This window comes from Ailuropoda melanoleuca, chromosome 10, assembly GCF_002007445.2.
Source record: "Ailuropoda melanoleuca isolate Jingjing chromosome 10, ASM200744v2, whole genome shotgun sequence".
NCBI lineage: Eukaryota > Metazoa > Chordata > Mammalia > Carnivora > Ursidae > Ailuropoda > Ailuropoda melanoleuca.
Window position 1 is genome coordinate 78,391,223 of NC_048227.1, and position 19,646 is coordinate 78,410,868.

General features: G+C 37.4%; 1 protein-coding gene across 1 annotated transcript in view; it reads left to right on the plus strand.

Moving 5' to 3' along the window:
- ENPP3 (ectonucleotide pyrophosphatase/phosphodiesterase 3) overlaps positions 1-19,646 on the plus strand; it is a 68,973-nt gene that overhangs the window by 43,944 nt on the left and 5,383 nt on the right. The window contains exons 16-24 of the mRNA XM_002923020.4: positions 556-619; positions 2,455-2,542; positions 4,396-4,574; positions 6,041-6,092; positions 7,173-7,327; positions 13,746-13,881; positions 16,154-16,231; positions 16,863-16,995; positions 18,719-18,875. Of these exons, the coding sequence (XP_002923066.1) occupies positions 556-619; positions 2,455-2,542; positions 4,396-4,574; positions 6,041-6,092; positions 7,173-7,327; positions 13,746-13,881; positions 16,154-16,231; positions 16,863-16,995; positions 18,719-18,875 (1,042 nt within the window). The remainder of the gene's footprint in view (positions 1-555; positions 620-2,454; positions 2,543-4,395; positions 4,575-6,040; positions 6,093-7,172; positions 7,328-13,745; positions 13,882-16,153; positions 16,232-16,862; positions 16,996-18,718; positions 18,876-19,646) is intronic.

A 19,646-nucleotide genomic window follows, 5' to 3' on the forward strand; every position in this document is an offset into this window, starting at 1 on the left:
TTACCAAGTGTTATAATTAACTTTCCTTCCATATTCTTTATGCTTTTATATTATTTCCCTAGGTATCTAATAGGAATCAGTATTTTTTCCCATTTTCAAAGACTTATTTCTTAAGTACTGAAAACCTTTAAGTAGTATATGAGTCAAACTATTCTTAATCACACAGAAATTAATTAAAGTGTAAAGATAAGCTTGAAGACTACTTTTTTATATTTTTAATTAATTTTTTATTGACATAGCTGACACACAATGTTACATTCAAATTATTTTTTTTTATCTATGCCTTTGTTATTTTGTTGTCAATGGCTAAGGGTCAAAGGCTTTTGAATTCTATTTATAGATTCTGGAATTCTTCCTTCCTTCTCTCCTACCATTCTGTTTGTTCCTCTGTGGTTATGAATTTGAGCATGAAAAGAACCATATTTATGCTGTTGTTGATAGAAAAATTTACTTATATAAAACCAGAGGGTACATAAAAACCCATTAAAGCTCACTTTATAATAAGATTTTATATCAATGTATTACTTGCAATATAATATTATTATTTCTTTAAAGGAGTAAAGCATATTCATGTGGAGGAGGCAATCATGGTTATAACAACAATTTTAAGAGCATGGAGGTAACTTACTGCTTTATTTTTTTAACATATTTATTGAGTACCTGCTTTGTGATAGGCAATCTTCAGGACCCTTGAATACAGTTGAGAACAAAGCAGATAAGGATCCCTGCCCTCATGAAGTTTTCCTTCTAACAGAGGAATGTAGACAATTGGTGTAATTAGGAAATATATTTTTTGGTATGTTAGGGGATAAGTGCCACGGGAAATAAAAGTAAAGCAGAGTACATAGACATTGGGGGTGTTTCAGGGGACCATGGGGACAGTATGCAATTTTACACAAAGTGGAGAGTGTAAGAGTCATGGAGATGATGTTTGAAGTGAGACTTGAAGAAGGTGGAAGAATCTACCTTTCAAGTACTCAGGGGACACGAGTCCCAGGTGGAGGAAACCGCCAGTGCAGAGGCCCGAAGGTGCACGCGCCTGATATGTTGGGGATGAGAGAACCTTCGGAGGCTATTGGAAGGATGTGAAACTGGGGCCGATTTGAGAGGAAGGAGCAAGGATTCAGTTGGGTACATTAAGTTCAAAATACTTATTAGACATGCAAGTGGAGATGTTACATAGATACCTAAAAAGAGTCTGTCTATGCAGAGATAAAAAAAATTTGAGTTTTAGGTATGTAAATTATTTAAAAGATATGCAACTAGAGACCATCCTCAGAAACTGAGTTTAGGTAGAAAGGAAGACCAAGTACTGAGCTCTAAGCAAATCTACTTGAAGAGGTTGAAAGAAAGAGTCACTAGCAAAGGCACTTAGAGAAGTAAAGCCAGTACGGAAGAAAAGAAAACCAGGAGCCTAGTGTGTTCCTGGAAGCCCAGGGAAGAGACTATTGGTACAGTCCATAAGTCAAGTGTAGCTGATATTCCCCCATAGGTAAAGCTTTTATGATTTTTTGCAACATGGTTGTCCCATCTATTTCCATTAATAATAATACACACACACACACATACACACACACGGCCCTGTTACCAAAAATAATTGTTTATTTATGTTTGACACTTTTCTTCTAGTTATTTATAATCTGAAAATATTAGATGTTATGAATAATATGTTTAACATGAATTAATTAAATGTAAATAAAAATATTTAAGTTTCTTTATCCTAAAAGTAAAGGAGAGATATACTAACCTACTGATTTCTTAAATATAAGTCATAAAAAAAAATATTCGGCATTTAGAGACTTCAACAGTTTTTGTCACGTAGTAACATATTTGAACAATGATATGAAAAGAATATTTAATGTTATTTGATTAATCTCTAATTTGTACTATATAGATATGGTAGAACTGTGCTGACATTGATTGTCCATTATTGCTTGTTTCTCCTCGTCTGCTGACATAACGAGGTGCTGTGGAAGCACGTACATTTAGCAAAAGTAAATACAATATATTATATTTGATTGGGATGGTTGGAATACCAGTCATAGGTGCAAATGATATAAAAATCATTTTCAAACCTGGAAAGAAATCCTTACAGTAGCCTCAGATGCAACTGGAGAGCTGGGACAGATGGAAAATTGTGTCTCTTTCAACATTTTTTTTTAATATTTAATGATTTTTTATTATATTATGTTAGTTACCATACAGTACATCCCCGGATTCCGATGTAAAGTTCGATGCTTCATTAGTTTGTGTCTAACACCCAGTGCACCATGCAATACGTGCCCTCCTTAACTACCTATCACCAGTCTATCCCATTCCCCCACCCCCTCCCCTATGAAGCCCTCAGTTTGTTTCTCAGAGTCCATAGTCTCTCATGTTTCATTCCCCCTTCTGATCTTCCAACATTTTTGAATTCAGATGGCATCTAGTAACAGTAGGACTATTAACACCTAGGCTATCTTCTTGGCACATGGATCGAGTTTTAAAGAGAAGACTGAAATTGAACCATTTGAAAATATTGAAATTTATAACCTAATGTGTGGTGAGTATATCTATATAAATTTAACATCAAAATGTGGATATAGATTGAAACGTATGTATTTTGAAATTGATAATAAACTGAATCCCAGAGACAGATGCTTTGCCCTAAGAAGACAGAAAGTAGAAAAGATGAGAATGAACCATCATTCAGAATCACTCAGCCATAAGGGTGAATTCTTTCTGTTTGCTGGTAATGATAAACATTAGATCTCAGGAGACCAGCTTTTGTATTAGTTAGTTACTATTTGATAATTTTGTAAAACTTAGATAATTAAAAGTACATTTCTAACTTTTCAAAGCAGGAAAAAAAACCCTAAAAGCACAAATATTTTCTTGGATGGTAGAAAGTCCTTTTCAGACAGATGCTTGGGATTACACTCAGTGTTTAAAAAAAAAAAACCAACCTTGAAGACTTAGAATTTTAGGGGATCTCCCCTTCTTTTCTGCCTACATGCTTACTTCAGAGCATTGTACTAATAAATCGTTTATCTCGGCAAGGCATTGGGTAAATTGCAATTTCACCTTGAGCTTTAGGAATTCTGATGCAAATATACTCACAGTTGTCATTCCTAATCTTGCCAAAAGCCTGTGGTGATTGAATATGACTTAGAAACCAAAGAGTATCCATTTGAAAATAATGTGTTGTAGCCTGAACAACTTTGACTCTTGGTNTAAAAATAAAAAATAAAATAAATAAATAAATAAATAAATAAAATCTTTAAAAAAAAACAAACCAACCTTGAAGGCTTAGAATTTTAGGGGATCTCCCCTTCTTTTCTGCCTACATGCTTACTTCAGAGCATTGTACTAATAAATTGTTTATCTGGGCAAGGCAATGGGTAAGTTAATTTCACCTTGAGCTTTAGGAATTCTGATGCAAATATACTCACAGTTGTCATTCCTAATCTTGCCAAAAGCCTGTGGTGATTGAATATGACTTAGAAACCAAAGAGTATCCATTTGAAAATAATGTGTTGTAGCCTGAACAACTTTGACTCTTGGTTCCCAAGCTGAGTTTGTGGTCAGGGATGCTGGCCCTTTGTGGGGAGGCTTAGAAGGAATCAGATAGGATTTCAGCTCTAAGAGAGCTGTATTTGGTGGTATTCAGTAGGAGCCGCTTAAAAAACTATGTTTGTAAAATATCTGTAGATTGCGTTGTTGTAGAAAAAAATAGAAAAAGTTTTCTTTATATTGTGCAAAATTTTTGAGTTTAATTTTTTAAAGGTATCTGTCCTTACAGAAGTTTCCTGTAACTAAGTAAATATATCATAAGTAAGATTGTTAATTAACTTCTTCAAAATTGTTTTCGATTGAAGTATAGCTTTTTTTGCTAGAAAACCAGGATATGCTTAAGGAACAAAGGGAGCATTTAAGTAATGATACTTTGCTCTGGAGGAACAGAAACCGTTCCTGAAAGTGCATGTAGCTTCTATAACAAATGTTCCCATTGTCTAGAAAGAGGAGGCGATAGAAACCCTGGAGTGGGGGTGGGGTGGGGGAGTGTGTGCCTGGGTTGTTCAGTAGGCTAAGTGCTGGACTCTTGGTTTCAGCTCAGGTCATGATCTCAGGGTAGCGAGATGGAACTTCACATTGGGCTCTGCTCTGTGGGGAGTCTGCTTGAGATTCTCTCTCTTCCTCTCCCTCTGCCCCTCCCTACCCCCCCAACTCTCTGTTCCTCTCTAAAAAAAAAAAAAAAAAAATCCCTGGGGGAAGAGACACTAACCTGAAGGCATATGCAGTACAAGACCATATTAGAGCAGAATTTATTAAAGGAAGTTTTGTTGTCTTCCATCTGCTAGATAGATGGTGTTGCCTTTTCATTTAAAACTACTTCAAATTTATTTTTAAAAACAGATCTTCTACACATTCAACCAGCACCAAACAATGGTACCCATGGGAGTTTGAACCATCTTCTGAAGGTACCTTTTTATAAGCCAACCCATGCAGAGGAAGTGTCAAAGCCTTCTGTCTGTGGCTTTACTGTTCCGTTGCCCCCAGACGATCTAGATTGTTCATGCCCTGGGCTACAAAACGTAAGTAATAACTTCACGTATCTGTAAGAATGTAAAGGGGGAAGTGACTCTATAACCAGGATTATAACTGGGGTAGCTGACTGCCAGGTTTGTGCTGTAGTTCTGACATTTACTAAGTGAATGTATGCAGTGTCTCTGGAACTTGCCTGGAGGTGAGAGATGCATTGTAACGTAAAGCATAGGAATATGCTTTGTAAACTGGAAAGCACTGTTTGGGCATTAATAATTTCCTTGTGAGCTAAGTGTCTTAACTGTTCATAACAGTTAAATCTTAGCCACTCTTTGATTTCCTTCATAAACTTACTCCTCTTACAGCTACAAGACCTCTTTCAGGTCTTTTTAGTGGGTCAGTCTCTTGGCCGAGTTCGGGAGCTTGACCTCAGATCCCAAGAGACTCTCAGTAGGATGAGATTCCAGCGCTAGGAGTCTCCACCACCACCACCACCACCCCCCGGCCAAAAAAAGGGCAAGCAGTCAGAACAGGAGCTCATAATGCAAGGACCAACCCTACCTGTGAGAACTAGGGCACAGGGATGGGGGCTGGGATTTCAGGATGGAATCGGAGCCCAGTCATCAGGAGTCCATCAAGTTAAAACCAACGTCAAGGTGCATTGGATGCCGAGTTCAAAGTGTTGTAGAGCTAAATAAGGACCTGCTGCCTCGGGTAAGAATTATTCCTTAAGCCAGGAGTCAGCAGACCCTTGACTTTCTTTAATCCTCAAAAACATTACACTGCATAGATCAGTGAGTATATAAATAAATGCTGACCAAAAGAGGCTTTAAAGGACAAAAGTCCAGTGAAGATTCCCAATCAAAATCAAATCCACAGGCCAGATCAGAGTAGGGTGTGGGTTTCTTACCTACAGCTTACCTGGATAGAACCTCCATTTAAAATAATAATAATAATAATAATCATAAGCATTACAATGTGGGTGTTTTTGTCTCAGTTTGAGGAAAAAAGAAGAGTCAGAGAAGGTAGGTAAACTGTCCAAGGTCACAGAAATTTGATCTACCTGACTGCAAACCCCCAAATTCTTTGGAAAGAATGCCCTTTGCTGTTCCAAGTGTGGTCACAGGAATAGCATCTTCCTCCCTTGCAAGCTAGTAAGAGATCCAGAATCTCAGGCCCCACTGGGCTCAGGATTCCTAATCAGAATCTGCATTTCAGCAAGACCCTCAAGTGAGCTGTACTCCTATTAAAAGCCTGAGCAGCCCAGGGATGTTGTCATCCCAACGAAGTAGTTGATTCTAGCCGTGGTCACCGTGCTTTGCCACATTATCAATTGTATCTTTGTTAACTCCCGCACAAAGTATCCCAAGCCTGTTTCTGAGCCAGTGGCAGAATTAGAATTTAAACTCAAGTTAGTCTGGCTTCTTTGTTGAGTAGTAAAATATTCGGGCATTACTGCAAAAATAATCCTTTTACGTGTTGACTTACGTTCTGTCTTCCCCACGTCGTCTTGCAGAATGCTTCTGTGCAGCATGTGAATCAGATGCTAAATCTCGCTCAAGATGCAAGTAAGTCAATAGAACACAGTCAAGTCTTTGGTGTTTAGCCCTAACAAAACACAGTATTGCCTTTGGGGGATTCTTTAAAATAAGCTTCCAGAGGCTTTTGAACATGAAGATTGCATTGCCAATAATACAGGAAGAAAAAAAACCCCCAAAACTAGATCTAAATAACAACACTCACAAGCCTGGGTAGTTAGTGTTTCCAGGAACACAACAAATGCCTTGAAATGGTTGTGCCTGTTCCTTTTCTTAGATGTGAACGGCCCAAACTGCCTACCTCTATTGCTTCTTGGCTGTGTGACTGGGCCAAGTCACTTAACCTCTCTGTGTCTCAGTCTCCTCATCTACAACGATGGCACCCACTGCATGCAGTTGTAAAGATGGAAAGTTAATCCGTGGAAAGAATTTAGAACAGTGCCTGGCCTGTAGCAGCATTATTATTACCTATTATCTTTTAAGTGTTCTCGTGTTAAACTCATTAGGCCTGTTTCAACATTTATGAAATGGGGATACCTTCTTCATGGAGTTTTTGTGACAATTAAATGAGTTAATATGTGTGTGCACTTAGACTAGTGCCAGGCACACAGTAAGAGTTTAGTAAATGTCTTGGTTGGTTGATAATCTTTTTATTATCTGTTGAGTGTTACTGCATGACATGAATACCTTGTAAGTTTTTAAACTATCAATAATTGATGGATTTTTAGAGTACAATAGGCACATAAAAATAAATAAATACATTAGGACGTACTGTTCTTTAAAATTGCAAAATCTTTCCTGTGATAATTGCTAAGGTAGGTAATCTTTGTTACAAAGTATGTCTTTTTGGTTTGAGGTTGTATCTCTTCAAATATGTCCTGTGAGCTGTTAACTGCTTGGCCAGATTACTTTTCTAAACCCTAGTTTTGTAATATGTAGAATGGAAAAATAACACTTGCCTCAGAGTTGTAAGAATTAAGAGGTTAAGTATGTAAAACATTTCTCAGAGTAACTGGCACGTAATAGCCATTAGATGATAGTTTTATGTGTAGAAACATTTGCTAACTACAAACATTTTTATTATTTTATTTCATGTTATTTTCATTTTAGTAATCGCGACGGAGAAGCTAAACTTACCATTTGGGAGGCCCAGGGTTATGCAGAAGAACAAGGAACACTGTCTTCTCTATCACAGGGAATATGTCAGTGGATTTGGAAAAGCTATCAAGATGCCCATATGGAGCTCATATACAGTACCGAAACCAGTGAGTTTGTGTCCATTGAGCCATGAAGGCTGGAAAAAATGTATGGCTCTCAAATATTCTAAGAATTGACTTTTGATTTTCAGTAGAGATCCCAAAGGGAGTTCTCTGCTCTGTGTCTTGTAAGACAATGTCCCAGGTATTTCTTAAAGGTATTTATAGGTGCTATGTGGGTGGAAAAGAGAACACGTTGTGTTTTGCCTGGAGAAATTAAAAGGTGCCCACAGGCCTATTGGTAAGGCAGGTAGTAAGGAAGCTTTCCAAGAGAAGCAACAGGAAATACAGAGGCACACTATTTATTTTGTCTATCCTAAGTACATGGTGGGTGCACCCAGAAGTTAATGCTAACTAGATTATAAAGGGCTATTTATCTGATTGTTTAACAAATACTTTACTATCTCCTGTGTATTATGGTAGGCACAAGGAGCCTAATGTGAGTAAGAAGTAATCCATCCCTGAAGGATCCAGTACTCTAATAGGTCAGGCTAGACTTAAAGGTATAGATGTGCTGTGTCATAGATCTCTCCAGGCTGAGGTTGAGAATCCAAATGTTGAAATTGTCTTCCTTTTTCACTATCTGGAAATCTCTCCTTTGATAAGTGACCCTGGGACATTTGGCTACCAAAAGAAAGAAAATGTTAGATCTCTTTCTCATACCATATACAAAACTAAATTGCTGGTGGGTTTATAGACCTGAATGTGAACAGCAAATCCATATTTTCCTTTCTGTATACCTTTATGACCTTGGGATAGAGAAAGATTTATTGGGACACAAGAACAACAACAACACCAAAAATACAGAGGAAATTGACGAATTTGACTGTATTAATGTAATGTCTGACAAAAAGACAAAGTTACGGATGAGACCATGTATTTCCACTGTGATGAATATCCAGAATGGGAACTAGGATCCAGAATAGCTAGTAAATTTCTTCCACTAACCAAGAGAATGGCAAACATCTTAGTTAATAAATGGGCAATGACTATGAGCCAACCAATTGAACTTCATTAGCAATCAGGAAAACATAAATGAAAGCAAAAATCAAAGTCTGCCAAAAATCAGTCAAAACACCCCTTCGGGGCAGGGATGGTTCTATTTAATGTATCCCAGCACAATAGAGCTGCCCAGTAAATGTTTCCTGAATGAATGCTTTGGCTAAATTAATCCCAACCATTATTTTTAAAGATTTAAGGAGAGAGCAGTGCCTTCAGTTAGAAGGGTTCATAAATAATCAGGAAGCTGTTCTTGTAAAGAAAATCTTGATATCTTAGATCCAAAGACTCTGCTGGTGATAAAACTCAACTTATTACTGTTCTTTCTAAGGGTACAGATACTCTACTCCTTTTTAGGGCCAGGAAGTGATTGGTTGTATCTGGTTTATTTACTCATCTTGTTCCAATTCAAGATTTCTGGAGAAAAATAAATATTTTCCCACTATTAATTGAAGCTTTGTGTGTTCTGAACACCACCTCTGTTGCTAACAATGGTTTAATTGTGGTCTGCGGTAGGAGTGCACTGATGTTGTTACCCAATGTAGGCAAATATTTTACCAAGAGTTACCTGAGTTCATGTGCATGGTTAATGGCAACATCACTTTCCTATTATGCAAAATGTTCACTTTGTGTTTTTCTTCAACCTACTGTGGAACAACAATATGATGTTATTTATTCCTTAAGATAATTCCTAATTGCTTTTGGTTTTGAGAAGGGCAGTATATTTAAGGCCAGCCTTATTATTCAATTCTCTATTTTGAAAAGTCCTGGCACCAGGGATTGTGTGGAGTTAAGGGGAATGTTGATGGGTTTAATACTTTCCCCTGCTGTCTTGCATTCCTGAATTTATATGAGCTTTAGCGGAAACCAGAGGCGGAGAGATTTTAAGTGGGCTCAGACCAGGAGTTCAGTACAATTCTTTTTTTGTTATTGTTTTAAAACTAGCTTCTTTGTCACCAAAAGTTCCTGTCCTTTCACTGATCCCACAGAACTACTTGTGTATTTCTCCCTCCACGTGACAGGATGGAATTCTAGCAATTTTCTGCTTTCTAATTCAGAAATTACTCTGTTAGTATGTTGTGGTTCAAGAAAATTACATACAAGGATGTTTTGAGATTCACATTAAAATGCTGTAAATCAGCCCTGTGTTTGAAAAATCAGACTTTAAATAAGCACTTTTGGGAGCATGGGCCCAATTGGCTTGTGCCTTTAAGTTTTATGGAGCTTTTGTTTTTCTGTGGTTTTGGTGGGTTTTCTAATTTTTGTTGTTGTTATCTCAGGAGAGTTCTAGAGAAGTAGCTGTGATTTGAAATCATGGTCCTGCAATAACAGCTTCAAAACTATTAGGGTTGATTAGACTGTATATGGGTTTTGCTTCAGGGCCCATTGAGTATATACATGTGTGTATATACGTCCCACATCACTGGATTTTTGAATAGCCTTTTTTTGTTTCCAAAGCTTGTTAGCACTAATACTATAAATTATGGTTCAATCATGTTTTATGATTCTTTAAAAAACTAGGAACATTATTCTGTATCGCAAACATTTTTTTGGAGGCATAAGAAATATTTTTCCCTATAGAAAAAAAACACAACTAAAACAATAATTTTACAAGTATACTAGTTATTATCCTTACTGTAAGACCGGATGGTAACAATCAATAATGTTCAAATAAATAACATTAGCTTTTATGTTCAGCCTACAGGTAAAGAGAGTCTATAACTTAAATAAAAATAATTTTATCCACTGTTGTTTTATTTTAACCCCATGCCAGACTAGAAAGCATCTCGCTTTCCTGTCTATGCTCATCTCCTACTTCTCTTGAAGAATTTTGAGAGCGAGGGAGTTCAGATTTTATCTGAGTGTCTGAGTTCTATTTATTGTTTTCCTGACTTTCTATCCCCTGGCCCAAAAAACTCTAAAGAACTCTGAAGAGCTACCCGGGTGGAAGCTGTTTGTGTGTGTGGAGGTGGAGGGATGGTTCACTGTGCCTTCTCTCAGGAGCCTAGGACTCAGAAATGACGTGATCATACCTCTCCACCATCCTTCTAGAGGGCTGCCTGTTGCATAATCTCCCCTTTATAAAGGAGGCCACATCCTGTCTTCTCTAGTCTCAATGCCTTTGTATTAGGTGTTCAAGTTTGGTAGGTAAGAAAAAAGATTTTCAGTAAACAAAAAAAAATATAACCCTTTTTTAACACTTTCTGGCTAAAGCCATCCTGATCCGTGTTCCCCGACTCAAAGTCTATACTACTTTGAGAAAATAGTAAGCATTTTTGCCCAGCTGGTACGTGAGTATAACTTCTACAGCGGCAGCCTCGTTGGAAATTACAATGCACTTCCTTCCTTAACATTTTAATAATTTTATTTATTTATTTATTTATTTATTAAAGATTTTATTTATTTATTTGTCAGAGAGAGAACAAGCAGGGGGAGCAGCAGGCAGAGGGAGAAGCAGGCTCCCTGCTAATAAGCAGGGAGCTCGAGGCAGGGCTGGGATTATGACCTGAGCTAAAGGCAATTGAGCCACCCAGTGTCCCCATTTTTATAATTTTAACTGTTGAATATAGGCATTTAATATTCCTCCCATTACAGAAAATACATCCATGGCTACATTTATGTATCATACATTTCTTCAAGTAAAGCGTACAAAATGTGAAGTTTTAGAGTGCAATGTTAAAGACGCGTGGTAGGAAACATCAACTCAAGATTCTGGTTGTCTATGGGGCTGACAGTCGATACGGTTGATTCTCCATTTTACAACATCTTTACCTGCCCCTTTATGTCAAATGAAGAAACCTGGTCATTCAGGACTGTTTGCTCTGATGTGTGTCTGAAAGGATATAAACAAATGTTTTTAGCTTTCCAGTGTCTGTCGCTAGGAGAGTGAAATGAATGGTGAGAGCTAATCCACTGCTTCTAACACAAATATCTTCATATTTCTTGGTTTACTTTTAGTTTGGCGGGTTCTATCACTCAGGAACTTCCTGAGAAAGGAAGAAGGAAAGGTGTATTTTTGAGACTTCATGTATCTTAAAAGATTCTTATTCCATCTATATTTATTTGATGGCTTAGCTTTAGAATTTTAGAGATCATTTTTCTTCAAATTAATAGGACATAAGGTTTCCTGCACTGATTCTCTAATGTTTTTTTACATTCCCTAATTTTTTCCACCTTTTGTCTTTAATTTTACTTTTTGAGATATTTGCAGCTTCGTCTTTTAATTGAATTTTTTATTTCTGTTGTCATATTCTTTTTTAAATCCCAAGAGCTCTGTTTTTCTATTGCTTTCTCTTCTTCTTATATGGATACCATATATACTCCCATCTCTCTATGGAGCAAGTGTTCTTCTGCATTGTCTCTTTTTTATCTTGGTTCAGCCTCAATCCCAAAAAAATGTTTGATGCTTGGTTATACTTTTATATGTTAAGGGAGAAGCACTAAGCTGTGTGTCTGGGGCTGGCCAACTGGTAGACTTCACTACAGATTGATCAGAATAAGAAATAGCTATTTTTGGGGGATTCGTAATTGTAAGCATCTAGTTTTCCTTTCGGACTGGTTTGTTTCCCAAAGAAAGGACACTTTTAATCTGACCCAGCATGTAAAATGGGGCAGCCGTCATGTGAGCAATGAGACTGGGGGGAGTCTTACCATTCAGTATATGGATTTGTATTTAATCCCACTGCTTTCGGTATGATGCACCTGCTATCTGGGCTGTCTTGGGTCCCTCAGTATGAACATCCCTCTGGTTCAACCTCTCCAGTGAGTAAACTTTCTATCTAGCCTCTTTGACAGACTTGCAGCCTGTCCTCTTCTTTCTGGCCTCATGTACATTACCTGTCTTTAGGAGGCTCCAAGTTCTACCCGTGGGTTTTGGCAGTAAGAATCCACTTCTTTGTGCTTTCCCCAGTCATGGCTTTTGGTTGTCAGTATTTACTGGTCTACTAAGTCATGTTATAATAGTAAACCAATGTTGATCTGACTTCCAGCTTCTGAAAATTTCTTATTATCCATTATGTGTCTTCATCATTAGTGTTCTTTTAATGGGATTTTGGAAGGGAGCAGAGATAAATGTGTTCAACCAAGTTGAGTCCCCTCAACTTCGTGTTCTCCAACTGCAGTGGGGTAGTGTGTTGGGTAGTACTTTCTCTGGTTGGCTTTCCTCGGACTTCTCTCAGCTTCGTCTCCTACCTGTTCTATACCTCGTCATGGTGCTCTCATGCCTATAAATAGAGCATACAGTGTATTTTGCCTTTTTCTTCGTGAATTGGTCTTACACATTTTATTTTTCTCCAGCTGTATTGAGATATAATTGGCATAAAATGTATAAGCTTCAAGTGTACAATGTGATGATTTCATACATTTATATATTATAAAATGATCACTATATACAGCTTAGACACCATAGCTCATTTTCGCTTTTAGCACAATGCAGTGAGTAGGGGAAGAACATCCTAATTTAATGTAACCTTTTTTTGTTGTTAAGAAATAGATACATTGTTGGCAGTAGTGGGTATATGAATCAAAATCTGAAAAAAATGAATAGCAAAATGTTTACTTACGCATGATTATATGGTAACTGAAATATGATGATTTAATATTGCATTACCTTAAACACTTGGGTTAGGCAGCATATTTATAAGATGCCTGATAGTGGATAAGTTATTGTATTAGTCTTTAAATAGAGTTACACCGGCTCAGTTGGTTAAGCGTCTTGCCTTCGGCTCGGGTCGTGATCCCAGGCTCCTGGGATCGATCCCCAGGTTGGGCTCTCTGCTCAGCAGGGAGCCTGTTTCTCCCTCTGCCTGCCACTTGTGCTGTCTCTCTCTCAAATAAGTAAATAAAATCTTTAAATAAATAAATAATAGTTACAAAGAAAATTGCAAAAAATATATTCCTATATTACATGATAAATGAAGCATGGCTACCAATTTTTTTTTAAGTCTCTGAGTTAGTAAGTTCAGACAACTGTAGCTTCTTTGAATTAATCTCAGATTGCCTAACTGAAGAATAATATCCTTAGTTTGAATGTGTGTTTTAAAAATGAATTGTTTTATTTTATTTTCAATATTTGCTTATAAGTACACCATATATATCACCACCTTAAAGTTAGACCCTAAAAAGAATTTTGTTTTTTAGTAGTTGCTCCCGTTATTCATTTACTCTCAATTCAGTTTTATTCTGCAAATACTCCTTTCCAAGATGTATTTGATTTGCCCTCCCAGTGTCCCTAACAGAAGGGAACCACAGAAGAAAACATTGCTGAAGACATCCATTTCCATTGCTTGCGTAGACCTGATTCACTAAGAAAATAGGAAAAGGTTAAATGAAAAACATTCGAGGGAAGTTATAAACCATATAAGGCGACGGGTTAGCCACAACTGTGGGCGTCACTTTTTTTTTTCCTTCTTTTTCTCTCTTTCAACAGGGAGACACATCGCCTCTTCCTCCCACTGTCCCAGACTGTCTGCGGGCTGATGTCAGGGTTGCTCCTTCTGAAAGCCAAAAGTGTTCCTTTTATTTAGCGGACGAGAATATCACCCACGGCTTCCTCTATCCTCCTGGTTAGTATCACTCTTTTTAGGGCAGCAGCTTAGAAAGCCCTCATCAGCTGGATGTGGGTATGTGCTTTAAACAGACGCTCCCGGCCGAAACTACCTGCTTGGGCTCAGCTCGCTGCCCAGGAGGCTTCCAGTGGTTGTGGGCTGACCCGACGCAGAGCAACGGCTATAATAAAGACTAATAAATTTTGCAGTGCGAACCACACATCAGCTCTAATCTGGCCCAGATGTTCAGAGAGTTCGGCAGGTGTAAGTTGAATTTTAAAACTGAAGATGCTTGGGAGAGGGACACAAAGCATCTAAAAAACATTTTTTCTGGCTGCCTGCCAAGCGAAGGCCTGCACGGAGCCCGCCGCTGGGACCTGTGGCGAGAAATCGGCTGGAGTTAGGCCTGCCGCTCACAGAGCATGTCAGGCTCAACCATTTCACACCATGGATGAAGCAGCTGAATGAACTTTACATTTTTTGCTTGTTGGTTTTCGGGTTTTTTTTTTTTTTTTTTTTTTTTTTAGAAAGCATCTCTCTTGGGAACATGCAAAAGCCAGGGTCATTTTTCTAAACTCAAATTTCTTCCCTATTCAGCAGGAAATGTCATTTTTATTAACTCACTGATGAGATTTTCAACAATTTCAGCTTTGGGGAATGGGTCTGCTCCTGGTATTTGGCCTCATTTTTCTGGAAGCCATGACCTCAGAAGTCAATTTAGAGATTTACAATTTAGGGATTCTTAAGAGTCGGTGGGGGAGGCTTAATAAAAACAAGTAGCACATCAGTTTAAATCCCTAACACAAAGTTAAGATAAATAAACTGATACATCTTATTAAAATATCTGCAGAGTTCCCAAACTGATGCAAACCCTAGGATGAAACTTAAGTAGTTGCAACATTTTTGTATAAAATCCTATCTGTTGACCCGTAAGGCGTAGGTTGGTATGTATTTGCGTCAACAAGGAAATGAAATTAATAACTAAACAATTTGTCTCAAAAAATCTTAAGGATAAAATGAAACTCTTTGCTAACTCTCCACTATTTTGTTTGTTAGAAATTCCATTAGAAGCTAACCTTATTTTTCTCTGAAATGGAGGTGATACAATATGGATTGCTATCCCAACTTTCAGGGCTTAACTTAAAAAGCAGAAAAAGCTTCTAAGGGTTCTAAGGACTGTGAATAGCATGTGAAATTTTAAGGAAAAAAACCCCCAAAACTTGTTTTTCTTGCTTTTTGGTATCCACCCATTGGCCTTTCATTTAAATATTAGCATACCCAAGTATAGTTTAAATATAAAAAAGCATTATAATAAACACTTATAGGTTTGCAGCTTTTTAAATCCTCACGATATTTCTGTGATGTAGATGTCATGAGACAAATGAAACACAGAAGGACGGAGCACTTTGCTCCAGCGGGTCAGCTGGTAGGCAGTGGAGCTGGGCTTCCAACCTCGGCAGTCTGGTTCTCGAGCACACATGCCCAGCACCCACTGTGCTAGACAGCACATCCAGGAGTCCTCCAAACCAATCGTGTGCAGTGTGGTGCCATCAGCAGTCTTCATTGAGTTAAAACTCACTTAGGGAAATTTGATTTTGGAAGAGTTATTTATAGCCGCATTATTACTTTGTGCACATTCAGTAACTGTGCATTCATACTGGTCCAGGGCTTGTCTCCTAGGGCTGTTGTAACAGATTACCACAAACCTGCTGGCTTAAAACAATAGAAATGTATTCTCTCCCAGATGTAGAGACCAGAAGTCCACAATCAGGATGTTGGCCGGGCCGTGCTCCCTTTGAAGGAGAGAATCTAAGGGAGAATCCTTCTTTACCTCTTCCAGCTGCTGGGGGCTCCAGGCATTGCTTGATTTATGGCTACATTACTCCCGTCTTTGCCTATGTCTTCACAGTGACTTCTCCCCTGAATTGCTCCTCTCCTGAACATCCTCTCTCTTTAAAAAGACACCAGCCTACTCTAAATCCAGTATAATCTCATTTGAGACCCTTACCTCATTTATATCTGCAAAGACCAAATTTTCCTATATATCACACCCAAAGGTACAGGGGGTTTAGAACTTGGGTATATCTTTGTGAGGGTCACCATTCAACCTATAGGTATCAGATACATTAAACTGCCAGCATTGTTGATAACCTCTACTGGAGACTATTTAGTATCCCTGTGTTTTGACCGCTAATAAATTTTCACTAGTATGTAGTAGTATTTTGCTTATTACATAGTGTGCTACATTTTCTCTTCTGGCTAGAGTTAACCAAATCCATTTGTTTTGCAGCAAACAATAGAACTTCTGATAGTCAATATGATGCTTTAATCACAAGTAATTTGGTCCCTATGTATAAAGCATTTAAACGTAAGTATACATTTAGATTATTAATTTAAAAATGTCAAAGTGACTTTATGAACTTATAAACTCAACACATTTTTTTTTTTGCAATTTGTCCCTGATACTGAGTCATTATGTTCTATTGCTTTAAATTTAGAAATAGGAAGGATCTCTGACATAGTTTTGTTTTGTTTTGTTTTTTTCAACTTATTTCAACTTTGGGTGCCTTGTGACTAGAAGTTCAGTAATTTCTTTTTAATCCTAATTTAGCTCTAAATGGCTATTCACAAAAAGAAATTTTACTGATATTTATCGTGAGTGAAAGGTGTTTGTCCCTAGAACCATAATTAATAAAGCAGTATGCATGTTCTGACCGTTATTGAATATCACTGTCCCCAAAGCACCTCAGCACTAGGAAGTAATTTGGAAACATATTTTACTGTAATGTCAAGACTGCAACTACATCAGCAACAGGAAGTACCATCAATGTGACTATTTATTTATTTTCGTTACATGGACTATTTTGCAGAATTTACCTAACCCCACTGACAATTATTGAAGCAGAATTTGATGCTATTTAAATGTACCTCTCTAATAGAAAATATTTCCATGTTCAATAAAGGTAGATATTTTTAACATCTTATTCTATTATTTTTAGAAATGTGGGATTACTTCCACAGTGTTCTTCTTGTAAAACATGCCATGGAAAGAAATGGAGTAAATGTGGTTAGTGGGCCAGTATTTGATTATAATTATGATGGTCATTTCGATGCTCCAAATGAAATTACAGGGTAAGTAATTTGAAAACAAATGGACTTTTTGATTTAGCAATACGGTATCATGAGGGGAAACCTCAGTACTCTAAATAAAAGCTTAGTATTCTAAATATTACACAATATATTTATGTAGAGATGCTATCGTTGACTATTTTCAACTAGTCTAAATATATTGCAAAAATTTTTTATGGCAAAAATTTAAACTAATGGGCAAAGAAAAAGTGTCGGAAAAGTTCAACAAAATTTTTATTTAGAAAATTTCTAAACAAATGGGCACAAGGGAAGTGTGATTTTGTGAAGGTTAAAGAGATAAGACTCACTGTACTATCAATAAATATAGAGCCAGCCCAGCAATTAATTTAAAAAAAAATCAAGTAGTGATGATTCACAATAGTGTCCAATAGTTGGATGATTCGTAAAATAACTCCCAGGAGAGGATAGAGGCTTCCCCTAGAAAACCAGTCCTATTAACCTTTATGTCTTTGTACTAAGTCTGGTCATACTGCATTGCTAAGAATTACCTTTGAATGTGGCATACAGGAATAGAGAGTTTTAGTTTTATTCATTATTTCTCTTTATCATCAAAGTATGTGAAGGGCCAAACTAAACAATGGTGCTGTCTGAGCCAAGATTGTGTAATTCAGCAGTTTCTACCCATACCCTCTGATAGAGTCACGTTTATGACAACTCAGTGTGTGGCCTTTTTCTATTTCATTTGTCTTGTCCTTATTTTAGTGCTTATTAATCCTATATTTCACTGTTTAATATTACTTGGATAGCACTTTACTACATGCTAAGTCCTTTTCTAAACATTTACACTTCATTTAGTCCACAAAACATTCCTACCATTAGATTCTGTTAGCTCCCATTTAGAGACGGAGACACTGAGGGTACAGAGAGGTTAAGTATCTGGTCTATGTCCCACAGCTAATAAGTGGGAAATCTAGCCTACGAACCATCTGAGTTCATGTCAAAATCCTAGAATCACAGTAATGTAACTACTTACAGCAGTTGTATTTCTTTTACTGGGCTCGTAATAATAGCCTACCTTTATTTTGCACTTAAAAGTTTTAAAAGCACTTTCATGTTCATTGTCTAACACTAAAGGACTTGTCATATAGGTTATATGGATTTATCCCCTTGTGCACTCTGTGAAGTTGGTAGTAGAGGTCACCNTTTTATTTTGCACTTAAAAGTTTTAAAAGCACTTTCATGTTCATTGTCTAACACAAAGGACTTGTCATATAGGTTATATGGATTTATCCCCTTGTGCACTCTGTGAAGTTGGTAGTAGAGGTCACCTCCATGTTAAAGTTGAGGAAACTTACCAAGTCATGCGACATGGAGGATTAGCACCTGCCTAGACATCTAGCCGAAGTGCTCAGCTAGACTTGGAACTGGGGCTTCTCTGTGTCCAGTCCCTGGTCTATTGCAAATTGTCACTATAAAATATAAGGTTAACAAAATTAGGAAACACAGGAGGCATAATGTCACGGTCTGCTTTTCTTTGTATTCTCATATTTTCCTGTAATGTTATAATGGCCAAGTTTGGACTTCTATAAAGTTCTGATCAGGCTCATGGAAGTGTAAAAGTATGTGATAATATTTTGTACTTTCTATTCATTTACTTTCTTTGACTGTATATTTACTTCAGCATTTATTTTAAAAATGTATATTGACATTAATAATGCTTTAGAAGCAAAAGTATAACATGAAATCTTTTCAATTGTGTTTTTAGATATGTAAAGAACACTGGTGTTCCCATCCCAACGCACTACTTTGTGGTGCTGACCAGTTGCAAAAATCAGAACCACACCCCTGATGCCTGCCCTGGGTGGTTGGATGTCCTGCCCTTTATTATCCCTCACAGACCTACCAACGTGGAGAGCTGCCCAGTGAGTATGCTCCCGGAGAGTCCTCGGGACCTGAGAAAATGATCAGTCAGAGCTCCCTTCCAGGCTTTCATGAAAGTGGCTTTGACTCCAACATATTTCTTTAGTTGTTTCATGGGTAGAGTTGTACTAAATTACCTCATTTTCAAACTTTTCCTTAGACTATTGATCTTTATGTGACTGATGTCAATTTAAATATGTATATGCCTACATGAACATGTGTTCATAGGCATATCTTATGTATTTTATTCATATACATTTTATTCACACTCTTAAGGGAAGGGGTGGTACCTTATTAATATTTTGATTCTTAACACAGAAACTTGAAGGTGCTGTGCCAAAGTTGGCACTCAGTGTTTCCTGAATGGATATGTAAATATATGTAAATATAAAAACTCCATCACCTTAAAGTATGAGGTCTGAAATTAATTTCCTACACACAATGAGTTAAAGTAACACTTTTTTATTTTTTTTATTTTTTTTATTTTTTTTAAAGATTTTATTTATTTATTTGACAGAGATAGAGACAGCCAGCGAGGGAAGGAACACAAGCAGGGGGAGTGGGAGAGGAAGAAGCAGGCTCATAGCGGAGGAGCCTGATGTGGGGCTCGATCATAACGCCGGGATCACGCCCTGAGCCGAAGGCAGACGCTTAACCGCTGTGCCACCCAGGCGCCCCAAAGTAACACTTTTTTAAAGCGTCATGTGGTAGTCTACTTCAACATCTTTATGGATCAAGGAAAATTGTATGTGAATAGTTACTTAAACCTGCAT